This window comes from Lepidochelys kempii, chromosome 11 (assembly GCF_965140265.1).
Source record: "Lepidochelys kempii isolate rLepKem1 chromosome 11, rLepKem1.hap2, whole genome shotgun sequence".
Taxonomy (NCBI): domain Eukaryota; kingdom Metazoa; phylum Chordata; order Testudines; family Cheloniidae; genus Lepidochelys; species Lepidochelys kempii.
The window spans coordinates 57,064,477-57,081,823 of NC_133266.1; the positions used below are offsets into that span (position 1 = coordinate 57,064,477).

The 17,347-nt window shown below is 43.4% G+C and overlaps 1 protein-coding gene across 1 annotated transcript in view; it reads right to left on the bottom strand.

Annotated features, from left to right (window-relative positions):
- Positions 1–17,347, bottom strand: part of BOLL (boule homolog, RNA binding protein) — a 69,234-nt gene that overhangs the window by 18,933 nt on the left and 32,954 nt on the right. Inside the window, exons 6-7 of the mRNA XM_073306316.1 lie at positions 12,355–12,482; positions 7,525–7,596 (exon numbers count right to left, since the gene is read on the bottom strand). Coding sequence (XP_073162417.1) covers positions 7,525–7,596; positions 12,355–12,482 — 200 coding nt within the window. The remainder of the gene's footprint in view (positions 1–7,524; positions 7,597–12,354; positions 12,483–17,347) is intronic.

Genomic DNA, 17,347 nt, shown 5'->3' on the forward strand with positions numbered 1-17,347 from the left:
GAGCATAAGCTTTCGTGAGCTACAGCTCACTTCATCAGATGCATATCGTGGAAACTGCAGCAGACTTTATATATACACAGAGAATATGAAACAAAACCTCCTCCCACCCCACTGTCCTGCTGGTAATAGCTTATCTAAAGCCATCATTAGGTGGGCCATTTCCAGCACAAATCCAGGTTTTCTCACCCTCCACCCCCCCACACAAATTCACTCTCCTGCTGGTGATAGCCCATCCAAAGTGACAACTCTTTACACAATGTGCATGACAATCAAGTTGGGCTATTTCCTGCACAAATCCAGGTTTTCTCACATCCCCCCACCCCCATACACACACAAACTCACTCTCCTGCTGGTAATAGCTCATCCAAACTGACCACTCTTCAAGTTTAAATCCAAGTTAAACCAGAACATCTGGGGGGGGGGGGGTAGGAAAAAACAAGAGGAAACAGGCTACCTTGCATAATGACTTAGCCACTCCCAGTCTCTATTTAAGCCTAAATTAACAGTATCCAATTTGCAAATGAATTCCAATTCAGCAGTTTCTCGCTGGAGTCTGGATTTGAAGTTTTTTTGTTTTAAGATAGCGACCTTCATGTCTGTGATTGCGTGACCAGAGAGATTGAAGTGTTCTCCGACTGGTTTATGAATGTTATAATTCTTGACATCTGATTTGTGTCCATTTATTCTTTTACGTAGAGACTGTCCAGTTTGACCAATGTACATGGCAGAGGGGCATTGCTGGCACATGATGGCATATATCACATTGGTGGATGTGCAGGTGAACGAGCCTCTGATAGTGTGGCTGATGTTATTAGGCCCTGTGATGGTGTCCCCTGAATAGATATGTGGGCACAATTGGCAACGGGCTTTGTTGCAAGGATAAGTTCCTGGGTTAGTGGTTCTGTTGTGTGGTATGTGGTTGTTGGTGAGTATTTGCTTCAGGTTGCGGGGCTGTCTGTAGGCAAGGACTGGCCTGTCTCCCAAGATTTGTGAGAGTGTTGGGTCATCCTTTAGGATAGGTTGTAGATCCTTAATAATGCGTTGGAGGGGTTTTAGTTGGGGGCTGAAGGTGACGGCTAGTGGCGTTCTGTTATTTTCTTTGTTAGGCCTGTCCTGTAGTAGGTAACTTCTGGGAACTCTTCTGGCTCTATCAATCTGTTTCTTTACTTCTGCAGGTGGGTATTGTAGTTGTAAGAATGCTTGACAGAGATCTTGTAGGTGTTTGTCTCTGTCTGAGGGGTTGGAGCAAATGCGGTTGTATCGCAGAGCTTGGCTGTAGACGATGGATCATGTGGTGTGGTCAGGGTGAAAGCTGGAGGCATGCAGGTAGGAATAGCGGTCAGTAGGTTTCCGGTATAGGGTGGTGTTTATGTGACCATTGTTTATTAGCACTGTAGTGTCCAGGAAGTGGATCTCTTGTGTGGACTGGACCAGGCTGAGGTTGGTGGTGGGATGGAAATTGTTGAAATCATGGTGGAATTCCTCAAGGACTTCTTTTCCATGGGTCCAGATGATGAAGATGTCACAAGGTGAGTAACCCTCTCTTCTTCTTCGAGTGATGTTCCTGAGGGTGCTCCACTTTAGGTGACTGTAGAGCAGTGCCCCTCAGGTGGAAGGAGGGGTTCGGAGTTAATTCTCAATGGACGATAGGACTATGTGTCCAAGCCAAGTGTCGGATGCTGAGACTTGGTCAATGACATAGTGTTGTATGAACATGTGGGGTGATGTCCAAGTAGTTGCTTTGCATATGTTACTCCTGGGGGAATTCTGCACCAGAAAATCCAAAATTCTGTGCCAAAAAATCCGAAATTCTGCGTATTTTATTTGTCAAAATCATGCAATATAATTACACCAGTTTCACTTATGTTGGTAATTAATTTAAACTACCATACAGAAAAAAATCATAATAACTGTTCAGATTTCTTAAACACATGAAAGTTAAGTTACAAAGGTAACCAAGACCCTGCATTCCAGTTATAATGGATTTTCATTTCAATTACATTACTTTTATTTTGGTGTTCTGTAAAGTAGACTGTCGATTTAAAATGCTCTGACTTGCACACATGAAAGTCATACAGTTTTGCTAATCATTGTTCTGCATTTTTTTTAAAACGGATAAGTAAAATAGATCCTGAGCTGTAATCTAACCCCATTGTGCCTCTCTGGTTCAGGAAAAAAAGCTAGAAAGGACACAGACCTTCCTAGTGAGGATTCCGTTACTGTCATTTACAATAAGGGCACATCTTCACTGGCAACATTAAAGCGCTGCTGCAGTAGCACTTTAATGTGGCTTGTGTACTCGCGGCATAGCTCTGGGAGAAAAAAAACACCTCCATGAGGAAAGTAGCTACCAGCTACCAGGATTACTTTGGCTTGATCATATCTGATCTTGTGTATGACACTGGGCAGTGGTGGGATGGAAGGGAAGGCATACAGGAGAGGTGCGTCCCATCAGATGAAAAAAGCATCTCCTCTGGATTTTGATCCCAGACCCGCTCTAGAGCAAAATGTTGGACACTTGCTGTTCTGGCTCATAGCAAATAGGTCTATTGAGGGGAACCCCCATTGCTGAAATATGTTCTGGATCACTGAATTTATTTCCCACTCATGGTTGCGTGAAAACTTTCAGCTTAGCGTTTCTGCTGTGATGGTCTGAGATCCTGGTAGGTAAGTGGCTGATATGCTGATGTTGTGTCGGATGCACCATGTCCACAACTTTATGACTTCTGTGCATAGAGAGTGCGATCTTGCTCCTCCCTGTTTGTTTATGTGGAACATGCAGGCCACATTGTCTGTCATGATCTGTTTGGTTTTGTTTTCAATTAGAGGCATAAAGTGTGCATAGACATTGTGAACTGTTAGCAGCTCCAGAATGTTGATGTGGAGAGTTGATTCCGAAGGAAACCACCTGCCCTGTGCTGTGAGGCTGTTTAAATGGACAGCCCAACCCAGAAGGGAGGTGTCTGCTGTAATTATCATGGGGGGAGCATTTTGTGTGGGTACACCATTGTAACGAGTCCTTGACCTTCACTGGCATGCTTAGGAGTTTGTTCAGTCTGTGTTTGTGTGGAATGTACACTGTCCTGAGCCAAGCTTGCAGGAAGAGCATGCATAGTCTGGCGTGATTTACTACATATGTGGTCACCGCCATGTGACCTAGTAGATGAAGGCAGATCCTGGCAGATACTTGTGGACTGTGTATCATGGTATCAATCAAGTTTGTCAGGGCGACGAATCTCTGAGGTGGTAGTGATGCTTTCGCCTGTATAAAGTTTAAGTGGGCCCCAATAAAGTCCAGTTGTTGAACTGGTGTTAGCATTGAGTTTTGAAGGTTTATTTGTAGACCAAGATCTGTGAAAAGTGACATTGTCTTTTGCGTGGTTTCGACGGCTTCTTCTCGAGTGTGAGCCTTGATTAGACAATCATCTAAATACAGGCGAGTCTCATCTTACGCGCATTTAACATGCATGAATTCAGCTTTGCATCGTCGGCAAAAACAAAAAAAAGAGAGAAAAATAACCATTTAAATACTGACAGGTTTCAGAGTAACAGCCGTGTTAGTCTGTATTCACAAAAAGAAAAGGAGGACTTGTGGCACCTTAGAGACTAACCAATTTATTTGAGCATAAGCTTTCGTGAGCTACAGCTCACTTCATCCGGATCCATACTGTGGAAAGTGTAGAAGATCTTTTTATACACACAAAGCATGAAAAAATACCTCCCCCCACCCCACTCTCCTGCTGGTAATAGCTTATCTAAAGTGATCACTCTCCTTACAATGTGTATGATAACTAAGTTGGGCCATTTCCAGAACAAATCCAGAGTTTAACAAGAACGACTTGGGGGGGGGGGAAACAAGGGGAAATAGGTTACCTTGCATAATGACTTAGCCACTCCCAGTCTCTATTCAAGCCTAAGTTAATTGTATCCAATTTGCAAATGAATTCCAATTCAACAGTTTCTATGACATCATAATCAAAAAGGCTGACAAAGGAGGTGCTGTTGTCATCATGAATAGGTCGGAATATGAACAAGAGGCTGCTCGGCAGCTCTCCAACACCACTTTCTACAAGCCATTACCCTCTGATCCCACTGAAAGCTACCAAAAGAAACTACAGCATTTGCTCAAGAAACTCCCTGAAAAAGCACAAGATCAAATCCGCACAGACACATCCCTGGAACCCCGACCTGGGATATTCTATCTACTACCCAAGATCCATAAACCTGGAAATCCTGGGCGTCCCATCATCTCAGGCATTGGCACCCTGACAGCAGGATTGTCTGGCTATGTAGACTCCCTCCTCAGGCCCTACGCTACCAGCACTCCCAGCTACCTTTGAGACACCACTGACTTCCTGAGAAAACTACAATCCATTGGTGACCTTCCTGATAACACCATCCTGGCCACTATGGATGTAGAAGCCCTCTACACCAACATTCCACACAAAGATGGACTACAAGCCGTCAAGAACACTATCCCCGATAATGTCACAGCAAACCTGGTGGCTTTGTGACTTTGTCCTTACCCATAACTATTTTACATTTGGGGACAATGTATACCTTCAGATCAGCGGCACTGCTATGGGTACCCGCATGGCCCCACAGTATGCCAACATTTTTATGGCTGACTTAGAACAACGCTTCCTCAGCTCTCGTCCCCTAACGCCCCTACTCTACTTGCGCTATATTGATGACATCTTCATCATCTGGACCCATGGAAAAGAAGCCCTTGAGGAATTCCACCATGATTTCAACAATTTCCATCCCACCATCAATCTCAGCCTGGTCGAGTCCACACAAGAGATCCACTTCCTGGACACTACAGTGCTAATAAACGATGGTCACATAAACACCACCCTATACCGGAAACCTACTGATCGCTATTCCTACCTACATGCCTCCAGCTTTCACCCTGATCACACCACATGATCCATCGTCTACAGCCAAGCTCTGCGATACAACCGCATTTGCTCCAACCCCTCAGACAGAGACAAACACCTACAAGATCTCTATCAAGCATTCTTACAACTACAATACCCACCTGAGGAAGTGAAGAAACAGATTGATAGAGCCAGAAGAGTTCCCAGAAGTCACCTACTACAGGACAGGCCTAACAAAGAAAATAACAGAACGCCACTAGCCGTCACCTTCAGCCCCCAACTAAAACCCCTCCAATGCATTATTAAGGATCTACAACCTATCCTGAAGGATGATCCAACACTCTCACAAATCTTGGGAGACAGGCCAGTCCTTGCCTACAGACAGCCCCGCAACCTGAAGCAAATACTCACCAACAACCACATACCACACAACAGAACCACTAACCCAGGAACCTATCCTTGTAACAAAGCCTGTTGCCAACTGTGCCCACATATCTATTCAGGGGACACCATCACAGGGCCTAATAACATCAGCCACACTATCAGAGGTTCGTTCATCGGCACATCCACCAATGTGATATATGCCATCATTTGCCAGCAATGCCCCTCTGCCATGTACATTGGTCAAACTGGACAGTCTCTACGTAAAAGAATAAATGGACACAAATCAGATCAGATGTTAGGAATTATAACATTCATAAACCAGTCGGAGAACATTTCAATCTCTCTGGTCACACGATTACAGACATGAAAGTTGCGATATTACAACAAAAAAACTTCAAATCCAGACTCCAGCGAGAAACTGTTGAATTGGAATTCATTTGCAAATTGGATACAATTAACTTAGGCTTGAATAGAGACTGGGAATGGCTAAGTCATTATGCAAGGTAACCTATTTCCCCTAGTTTTTTCCTCCCCCCCCTCACCACCAAGTCGTTCTTGTTAAACCCTGGATTTGTGCTGGAAATGGCCCAACTTGATTATCATACACATTGTAAGGAGAGTGATCACTTTAGATAAGCTATTACCAGCAGGAGAGTGGGGTGGGGGGAGGTATTTTTTCATGCTTTGTGTGTATAAAAAGATCTTCTATGCTTTCCACAGTATGCATCCGATGAAGTGAGCTGTAGCTCACGAAAGCTTATGCTCAAATAAATTGGTTAGTCTCTTAGGTGCCACAAGTACTCCTTTTCTTTTTTTCATTTAAATACTGTACCTGTAGTCCAGGTGATTCCGCCCGCCATTACACTCAATGTAATTTTGACTACACGCGATTTTCGCTTTATGCGCTGACTGCGGAACGTAACCCCAGCGTAAGATGAGACTCACCTGTACGGGTAAATCATGACCCCTTGCTTGCACAGGTGGGCCGCCACCACTGCTAGAACTTTGGAAAACACTCGGAGGGTGGGGGGTTGGAGATTGATTGCTGTGATGTGGAGGACTGCGAAAAATTTGATCTTCGTTTGGGTGGTGTTTGCCTACATCTTTGAGGATAATACGGTCCCTGGTTCTTGTGTACAGAGCCCGTCTAGGACGTTATAACGTATGATACCTGCCCTGTTTGCATTTTGTTGCAGGTGTATAGATTCCTAGAGATCTAAGAGTGGCTCTCGAGTCCTTTAAGGAGAGAAGTGATTCGTTAATCTGGCTGGCAAACAGCTTCAGACCCTCGAAAGGAAGGTCCTTTACTGTTGATTGCACCTCCCTTGAAAACCCTGAAAAGTGAAACCAGGAGGCCCGGCAGATGCGATGGTCCTCGCAGCAGTGTCAGCGGAGTCCAGTGATGCCGGAAGGACTGTTTGAGCTATAAACTGGCCTTCAGAAATGCTCTCTCTTTTCCTCTGGTATAAGTTCAATAAAGTCTGCTAATTTTGAGTAAGTCATGTGGTCATATTTTGCAAGAGAGCTTCATAATTGGCAAATCTAAACTGTAATGTTGCCGATGAGTAGGCCTTGCAGCCAAGTAAATCCAGCCTTTCGCACTCCTTATCATAAGGTGTGAACCTGGAATAACGGTGCCTACCTCTTTCGTTAACAGTGTCCACCAAGAGAGAATTTGGGGGTTGGAAAATAAAAATTTTAGCCCCTTCGAAGGGACAGAATACCTTTTGTCCATCCTCTTACACTAGGTCGGATTCTGGTGGGTGTTTTCCAGATGGTTATGACGGGCTCCATAAAGGCAAGGAAATCTTGGAAGATGTCAATGTGTGGAGTATGTCCAAAAGCTTGGGCTGATATTCAGTAACCTCTTCAAGAGGGATTTGAAGTGTGTTAGCTATTCTTTTAAACAGTTCCTGAAACTGTTTGAAATCATCTCCAGTAGTAGGGGGCAGAGGCATGATGGTCTTGTCAGGTGAGGATGACAAGCTGGTTGCAGGGATAGCCTCCTGGTCTAACTCCTGATCTGTTTGCTCAAAAGTTTGTTCCTGGGAGATGTCAGGTGGTACTACTGGTTTTGGCGAGAAGTGTCTATACATTTCCCTGCTGCTTGGTGGCTTGGGAAAATATTGCCTGTATGCTGCCCATGAGCCCCAGAATGACCATTGTGGTGGGAAATCACCTAAAGTGGAGCACCCACAGGGACATCACTCGAAGAACTACCTCAGGCTATGAAATGATACACCCATTTTCTAACTTTTACCTGGTAAGGATATGTAGGTTGATGATAAACAGGTTGAGCTACCATTACAGGGGAACTGGAAATGGAACGTGACTTTAAATGAAAAAAAAGAGATAAATTAGAAATTTTAATACATTAATCTCAGGAATTGTTACTTTTACTAAAACATACACCTTAAGTACTATATGCTATACAACTTACCATTTTAAAAACAAAATAATTTATAAAGAATGGTTACTTACAGTAACTATGATTCTTTAAGATGATCACTTGCATGGATTCACACTGCAGACAAAGCACATGGCCTAGGCACATGAACTCAGAACTTTCTTGAAAGCAGTGTTCATTGGGGCTGCTCACATAGCCTATATCCTCAAATTCCCCCCACCCCCGCCCAATCCTGTGGATATGAAATGGAGTGCAGCTTCAAACCTAATTTAGGTTCCTTCCACAAAACACAAGATCTGCTGGAAGACTCTGGAATAATGGAACATATCGTACCAAAGTCCACAAGGTTGAAATAATTGAGGGCCCTGATACTAAAGGACACAGAGTATGTCTACACAACAAAGAAAAATCTGCAGCTCACCCATGCCAGCTGACTCATGCTCACGGGGCTCAGGCTGTCGGGCTCTTTCACGGCTGTGTAAACTTCCAGGCTCAGGCTGCAGGCCAAGCTCTGGAACCCTCTCACCCCGCAAAGATCCTAGAGCCTGGGCTCCAGCCCAAGCCCAGATGTCTACACAGCAGTGAAACAGCCCCACAAGTCCAAGTCAGCTGGCACAGGCCGACCGTGGGTTTTTCTTTGCTGTTTAGCCATACCCTCAGCACCAGAGGAACCAACATCAATGTACTGGGAAGCCCAGATTTAAGGCACTTGAGGTAGTCAACACCAAGGTAATCAATGCCCAGGTGCTCAACACAAAGGGTATGTCTACATGGCAGTTAAAAACCTGTGGCTGGCCCATGTCAGCTGACTCGGGCTTCTGGGGTTCGGGCTAAGAGGCTGTTTCATTGCGGAGTAGATGTTCGGGCTCAGGCTGGAACGTGATCTCTGGGACCCTCCCACCTTGCAGAGTCCCAGAGCCTGGGCTCTAGCTTGAACCTGAACACCTACACTATAATTAAAAGCCCTTTAGCCCAAGTCAGCTAGCATAGGCCAGACGCAAGTTTTTAACTGCAGTGTAGACATACCCATGATGTCTAAAAGACAGAATCCAACAATAAACTCTGTGTAATCTGTAAATTTCTTCCCAAGACATCTTTCCAATGCAGTTTCTTGGTAAAGATAAAATATTTGTCTTTTGGGGTTGAAAGAAAGGTGCTTGCCCTTCCCTGTTTAAATCCAGCACTTGAACTACCCCCATTTATCCTCTTCCCAAAACAAATATCAATTCTAAAATGTATGTGAGACAGATTGGGGGATATGTTTCAGAGTAACAGCCGTGTTAGTCTGTATTCGCAAAAAGAAAAGGAGTACTTGTGGCACTTTAGCGACTAACCAATTTATTTGAGCATAAGCTTTCGTGAGCTACAGCTCACTTCATCGGATGCATACTGTGGAAAATACAGAAGATGTTCTTATACATACAAACCATGAAAAAATGGGTGTTTACCACTACAAAAGGTTCCCCCCCCCCGCTGGTAATAGCTTATCTAAAGTGATCACTCTCCTTACAAGGTAGTGGTAAACACCCATTTTTTCATGTTTTATGTTTGTATCAATTTATGAATTTCATTTTTTGTGAACACTGTTATATTTCACCCTCCATTTTGAATGTAACCTTTATTGTGGCCTGAAATATTCATTATGGTAGCAGGAACTTGACACATAATAGGGAGGCTATGGCAGAGCCATCAGCATTGAAAGTGGAACACTGGGGTTGCTATCAGCAGGGCAACTGACTTTGAACTTTCTGCCCAGAAGCTGGTAGGGGGAAGGAGCATGGAAAATCCCCCGTGGAAAAACAAGGACAGAAAAGGCTGTTTTAAAAAGAGGAATACGCTTTAAGCAAGGGAAAACCATTTCACTGCCAGAAACAAAAAACCAAGCTGAAAAAAAAAAATGGAGGCAGGAGGGGCTTTATCTCCCTAAAGAACAGTGGTCAAACCCAAAGTTCCCAAAAGGGGGTGAGATCACACTGAGGGGACTGCATTCAAGAATTTATTTTCCATAGATCTGTAATTCTCTTATGCTTTTTAAGAGTAAAGTGTGTATGTGTATAAGAAATTCCTTTGTTAACCCTGTGTTCCTTGCTTTATGGCTACACTGACCCTGAAGGGATTAACTAGAAAGCTCACACAGCCAGGTAGACTCTGTGGGAAAAGTGTGGACACTGGTTCTGGGGTCTAGGTGGCCAGACTACAATGTCTCACTGCCCAAGAAGAGTGTTGTACATTGGGTCAGTGGATTCAGTGGTCACAATAGACTGGTGTCTATTCAGGGACTGGTCTAGATTGTGACTGCATGTTGTCACAAAACTCAGTAGTTCTTTCCTCTTACTGACAGCCAAAACCTTTCACAACATTTCTACATAGTTCTCTGTTATGAATTTCTTTCTGCTTTACAATGTCTCATCCTTTGTTCTATATTTAAAAAAAATAGGTGAGGCTAAATGAAGTGAGAACTTAAACTTAATAAACTTTTTTGTACTATTATGAATTTTTAAAGTCACAGATTCCCTAGGAAAAGACAAAGGCAAAAGCATTAACGTAATGTAAAACAGTTTGTTTTATTCAACACGATCCATGAAACCTGTACTAATGATCATCTGTTAACTGCAGTTACCTCCTGACAGACATATTAATTACATTATATGATGCAAAAACAACAAGGAGTCCTTGTGGCACATGAAAAGATGGGAGTTGCCTTACCAAGTGGGGGGTCAGTGCTAACGAGGCCAATTCAGAGTTGGAATTAATTTGCAAACTTGACACCATCAAATTAGGCCTGAATAAAGACTGGGAGTGGCTGGGTCACTACAAAAAGCAATTTTCCCTCTGTTGATATTCACCCCTTCTTGTCAACTGTTGGGAACAGGCCACATCCACCCTGACTGAATTGGCCTCATTAGCACTGACCCCCCCACTTAGAAAGGCAACTCCCATCTTTTCATGTGCTGTATATTTATACCTGCCTACCGTATTTTTCACTCAGTGCATCTGATGAAGTGGGTTATAGCCCACAAAAGCTTATGTCTAAATACATTTGTTAGTCTCTAAGGTGTCACAAGGACTCATTGTTTTTACTGATAGAGACTAACACGGCTACCCCTCTGAAACCTGTCATTGTATGATGCAGTTACAGTCAGAAAAGCAGCCAGTTCCTCAGCTGCCATCAAACATCATGAGAGACTAGGTGGGTAAGGTAATATCTTTTATTGGACCAACTTCTGCTGGTGAAAGAGACAAACTTTTGAGCTAACACAGAGCTCTTTGTCAGGTCTGGGAAACGTACTCAGAGGTTGTGTCTATACTAGAGAGTTTACAGTGGCACAGCTGTACTGTACTTCTTGGGGGGGGGGGTAGAAGGGGAGGCTGAAGGATAGGATCATATTTTCAAAGGGTAGACAACGTGCCCACGCCCCACCTGACCACTAGCTGGCAATGTTAGTGGTTGTTCACCTACTGAGGGAAAGGAGGGGAAAAAGCCGGGGCGGGGAGAGGTTAGTGAGTTATAGATTGTTTATAATAAGCCATAAATCCAGTTGTCTCAATTCAGTCCATGATTTTTAGCTGGCACTTACCATCCCACACTGGAAGCCTTACAGGATAACACCAAACAATTACAACCCATATTCAATGAGGACCAAATCCTGAAAGAAATCTTTCCCACCTCTTCTGGCCTTCAAACAATTCCCCAACCTCTCCATGCTCATGATCTGAAGCAAGCTCCACGCAGACTAGGACACACCAACTGAAAGTGGCGCACACCCTGCCAGAACAACAGATGCAAAACCTATAGATATATCTTCACTACTATGATGATCATCACCCCCAGCAACATGCCTTTCAAGATCTATGGGTCTTATACTTGCCTATCACAACATGTGATGTACATCACCCAGTGCACTAAATGCCCCAATAACAACTATGTGGGTGAAACCAGACAATCATTACGCTCTCGAATGAATTAACACAGAAAAATGATGAGACAAAACTACTATATCATCTGTGGGTTAGCACTTTTCACAAAGGAAACCTGCACAATCCCTTCAAAAGAAGAACCTGGGAACTTAAATTCGTAATTTTGCTAGATACGAAAAATCATGGACCAAATAGAAACACTGGATTTATGGTTTATTCCAACAATCTATAACCCACAAGCCCCCCGCCCCCAGTTTTTTCCCCCTTCAATACCCCTAGGAGTGAAGAGGTGTTAAGGGGCCACTTCACCTTGAACGGTCCCTTGAAATATGTGTATGTGACATGTATTTATGCCAAGCAATCTGCTCCACCTTGTATTTAGCTGGGAAACACTGAGTACATTTCCCAGACCTGAAGAAGATCTCTGTGTAAGCTCAAAAGCTTGTGTCTCTCACCAGCAGAAGTTGGTCCAATAAAAAATATTACCTCACCCATCTTGTCTCTTTCATATTCTGAGACCAACACAACTATAACAATATTGCCTATAATTAAAGATAATGTACAGTTAACAAGTTTCATGGTAGTAATTAATTTTCTTCAGAGTTTTATCTATTTTGTATAACAAGGAGAGAGGAAAGAAGAAAACATGGAAAATACAATAAAGAAGCAAAAGGAAACAAGCTTCATGGAACAGAACTTTACCAACAAGCCAGTTGTGAGACATATGCAGTATTCTCAAATGATAATCTTTCAGATATTACTTACAGGCCATGGCTGTGGAACAGATGCAACTTCAGGAGTATGAAAGTAAGCTACTCCATTGTGATAAGTATAAGGATATCCAGTTGAAGTGGTCAAGTACATTGTTCCAGCTGCTGGCATTATGCTAGATCCTACAATAAACAAGGATGGCTGAAATTAAAATTAAACAAATTTGCAGCTTTTAAAACAAGTGAAGTAATAGAAAATTCCAATGCACATTTTAATTGCCAAACATATAACAAATTTTATACTTGATATATCTACTCCATGTTGCTGCTCTGCATCTCTCTGTAACAGGAATGTGTCTCAAACAAACCACAGATGCTGCAATGGCTCTGGTGGAGTGCATTTTTGAATCCTTGGCAGGAACTACGCTTCTAGCTAAAATGTAACATAGTTCTCTGTATCTTTTTATCCAGTGTGACAGCCTTTGTTTGCTAATAAGCTCTCTCTGACATCTTTCCCCATAGGCTATAAATAGTCAACTGGATTTTCTAAAGGCTTTTGTACTCTCTAGGTAAATACATTCTAATGTCCACATTATGCAGATAAAATTCCCTGGGTTGGAAACAGGGCTTTGAAAGAAAGCTAGGAGGGAGAGGTAGTAAATGGAAATTTGACACCATCTTGGACATGAAGCTAAGTTTGGGCCTCACAATCACCTGGACCTTATGTACCTAAGTGTATGGTAGTCTGGCCATTAATGCATCAGTTCTCCAGCTCTTTTGGCAGAGGCTTTAAGATGGCTTTAAGAAAAGCTGTCTTTAGAGACAGATGCACCAAAGACATTTTCTTGAGGGGCTCAAAGGGAGGATCCACGAGTTTAATCAGAGCAAGATTTAAGCCCCAAGAATAGAGAAGGCTCCCTTGTAGAAGGAAAAACATTGGTCATGCCTTTCAGGAACAAAGAAACAGTACAATCAGAAAATATAGATCTGTTTTTAATATGCCTGACAGCTAAATGCTCCTTAAGCCTGGATTTAAGGAGAAGGAAGTTGTCCAATGTCCTGATATCAACTTGGGGAGCCTTCAAAATCATCTCCAATGGTGTCAAAACTACTCTGAGACAACTGCAGATTTGAATCAGAGAGGTAAGTACAGAAGCAGAGTCAAGTGGTGGAAAAGTATGTGGTGAAATGGGCAGTAGCCTCAGTGGTGGTCCCCCATTCATGCAGTGGGAGAGAGAAGGGGTTCTTGGGATCTATAGTAATGACATGTCCAGGCTGATTGGTGCTCAGAGGTCTGCCACTGGAGATGTGTGTTGAAGAGACAGCTATAGCGTTAAAAATCTCCGAAATACTCTTGTGTTGAAGAGTAAGAGAGACAGTTCCGCCTCGTCTTTTGTTTGTGCCCCTCTAGTGGGGAGAAGTGCTTCCTGTTCTCTTTCTGATTTCCTGGAGGAGTCCTGTGGTGCCATAACTGATGTATTGGTGCTGGAGGACATGTTCAATATAGGACTTTGTGCTGGAAGAGAGGGCAGTGGTGCTGGATGAAGGGTTTGACCTGGGACTTTTCAAGCCTTATGCCACAGTGCCAGCTCAGTTTTTACTGTTGTGCCATAAACTGATTTTGATGCCACAGAACTGACAGGACTGACCACTGGTAGCTGAGGGAGTCTCTCCCTTTATGGGGCTGTAGCGGGGTGGCTACCCTGCTCCTAAAATAGAAGGGGTTAAAAGCAGCCCTGGAAAGGGCTGTGGCTGGCTGACTGGGGAAGCAGCCGCAGCTGGGCGACACCCCAAGCAGGACCCAGCTGGCCTGTATAAAAAGGCTGTGAGCCAGCGGCCCAAGGAGTCTCTCTCCAGGCTGGGAGAGAGCAGGGCCTGGCTGCCTGCCTGACAGTGTACTCAGGGTGGTGCAGTGCTGGGGAAGGAGCAGGCTGAGTGGGGGCGCTCCAAGCTGGCAACTCCCCAAACTGTAGGGCCTGGTCCAAGGCCCATAAAGGTACTGGGAGGCAGAGGAAGGCAACAGGTCCGAACCCCCTTGCCTATGATGAGTGGCCTTTACACTGCAGTCTGCCCCAGGGAGCGGGGGCTTGGTGATGACTGGCAGTAGCCCAGACTGAGGCAAGGCGGGGATAGTGGGTTGGGGGATTCCCTAGGAAGGGGAGATCCAGAGGCAGAGTGTGGGGGTACTGCCAGGGGGCAGAACCCCAGAGAAAGCAGCACTGGGGTCTGTGAGGGACATGGGGGCTAGAGCTGTGGCGGATCACCGGCCTGCAGAGGGCACTCTGGTGGCTGGATTCCCGATGACTATCAGCAGGAGGTGCCACAGGGGTGAGTCTGCTCCTTTACAGGAGCTAAGTAGATTCCAGTCTTGTGCCTTTGGTGGAAGATGGTGCAGAAGCCCAATGAGAAGGGTTTGTCTCAAAGAAGAGGACCTCAGGATTGATCATGGTCTTGACACCAGTCATGGGCCTGCCAGAGTTTCAGGCTGTACATGTTCTGAGGCCAGATGAGTCTGGAGCCTCAAGTCTCTCTCCCTTCCGGCCTGGGGAGTAAAGGCATAGTAATGGTAAGAAAGTTGGCTTTACTCAAAAACAGATGGAACTGGATGTGGGCATCAGACTCAGGAATACCCTGGGCAAGAGGAGCACCTCTTGAAGCCCTTACAGGGCTCAGGACCTGTCATAGTTCTGGTAAAGGAGCCCAGAGATAGGCCAAGGGAATGGCTACTTACACTATTCTAAAGTTAACTAACTATACTACACTACACTAAACAATACTAACTATTTACAGACTTACAAGAAAAGGTTATAAGGTAGTCTAGCCCTGAGGACAGGACATGGTGAGTTCCGTCTGCTCTCTGCAGTGGCAATGAAGGAGCTAAGTCAGTTAGGGTGCATACTCCACTATATAGAGTAAGGCGATGATGTCATTCTTGTGTACTCCCAATGGAATAGGTTTTCAAGGCAGTTCGGCAGCTCAATACCAGGAGATGCCAAACCCACAAAATATAACACACAGAGGCCCCTGGAGAAGAACAAAATGCTTTATACTCTATTTAGTTTGTAAAACAAAACTCTGTAATACAGATAAAAGCAATTACAATGCAAAGGTACTGAAATATGACTGTCCTGGGTAAGCTAAGCCTTTTATCTATGGATTCACACTCTTTGACAAGACACTTCATCAGTACGATTTCAAAGTCTTCCCAAAACTCCAAAAATGGAAACTAAAAAAACAGGGATGCAATTTTGGATAAGCAGATTGTTGTAATTTAATGCAAAATAACGTTAAAAAACTTAACAGTAGAGCTGGTTGAAAAATTTCCAAATTCCCAATGTCGACAAATTTTTCATCCATTTTAAACATAAAAAATCAAGTTTTTATTAAAATTTAGTTTTTCAATTAGCTCTAGTTAACAGTACCTAAAAACGGTTCATACAAAGACTTTATTATGAATAATCTTTTGCTTTAAGAAAATAAATTCCTGAACACTTCAAAGCTGTCTAATCAGGTCAAAATGAAACTAATCATTAACTAAGTATCACAAACCACAACCCCAGTATTAGAAACATCTGAAGAGGTAAAATGTAAGAAAGGGGAACTAAACAATTCCTCAGCAAATGCTATTACCGAAGTCAGAAGTAAAGGTGGAAAAATAACTAGTTGACAATCCTATCAATCTTGGAAGTTTGTAATTTGGTATCAGATAAGTTAAAAGTAATGACAAGCTAAACTTGTGGGAGACTAACTATAGACTCACAGAAACTGAAGACAGTGGAAGCCTATTCCATCCCCTTCCAATTCAGTATTCCCTATGCTATATATTTATTAGTACAACATTCAGTTAACTTAAAAAATATTTCAAGCAATATTGCTTTTGTTACTTCTCTTATGAGACCATTCCACACCCCAACAGATTTCAATCTCTGAAATTTATTTCTGATATTCAGCCTAAATTTTCCATTTATAAATTACATTCTTTTGCTGATGGTTATAGCCCTTCACTGTCCTAAGTAGCTGGTCTCTTAACTTGTGTTTTCACTTTCCAGATATTTATAGGTTATTATCGAACACCACACCAACCCTTAGTCAGAACTTATTTAGGATATTCATAATAATTATCTTCTCTCATTAGGTCAGTTCCTCTAGATCCCTAATTGTATTTGTTGATCTTCTCTAAATTCCTCCCACTTTGTCTGCTCTTTCTGGTAATACAGTGCACTCAAGTAAATGGAATATTTCAAATGTGTTTGCTCCAGAGGAACACAGAGAGGGACCTCCTTTGTTCCATAACATGGTGCCTTTTGGGTATGCAAGCCCAAAACTACATTGCCTTTTTTTTTTTTTGCTGACATACCACAGCAGTATCAGGTATAGAAATACCTTCCTTCTCATGTAAAAATCTACAAAAAGGGACCACCAACCATCAAAGATTTTTTGAAAAGTTTTTGAAGAACTGAAGCGGCACTGCATCATCCCTGTTCTCTAGTGTGACACTATGGGACAGGTGACACTAGAGAATAGGCAGTGGGAGTAGATATCTAAACATACATATGCCAAAGAGCCTCTTGTATAAATGTCCCAAATCTCATGCATCCCTGGCTTTACTCAGAGAACGTCCCTCCGTCTGTTAGGCGCAACCTCTGGAGTAGATAAGAGGAACATGTGCCACCCACAATATATTATCTCATTTAAATCTCCTTCAGTGTGGCTGTAGGATGAATACACTCTCACTTCGTGCCATCCTTAAACCGTATATCACTGCTGTCTCGTCGTGCCTCGGGCCACTTCCAGCACATCTGAATCCACTGCTGTGCTACCACTGGTTATACTTCAATAGCTATGACCTTTGAACATGGCTTCACACAGCACACATGGGGATTTAATGTTCGTTAGAGCAACATATGTAGCATGTCAATATAACATGTGCCCTGTTTCCAATAGGAAAATGCTGTATACAGCAGACTGTCACATACGCTTTCCCTGCAGTTAAAACACATTTGTCTTTAGCTTTGAGGCTCTGTCACAATAAGGGCCTGTGGCAGCTA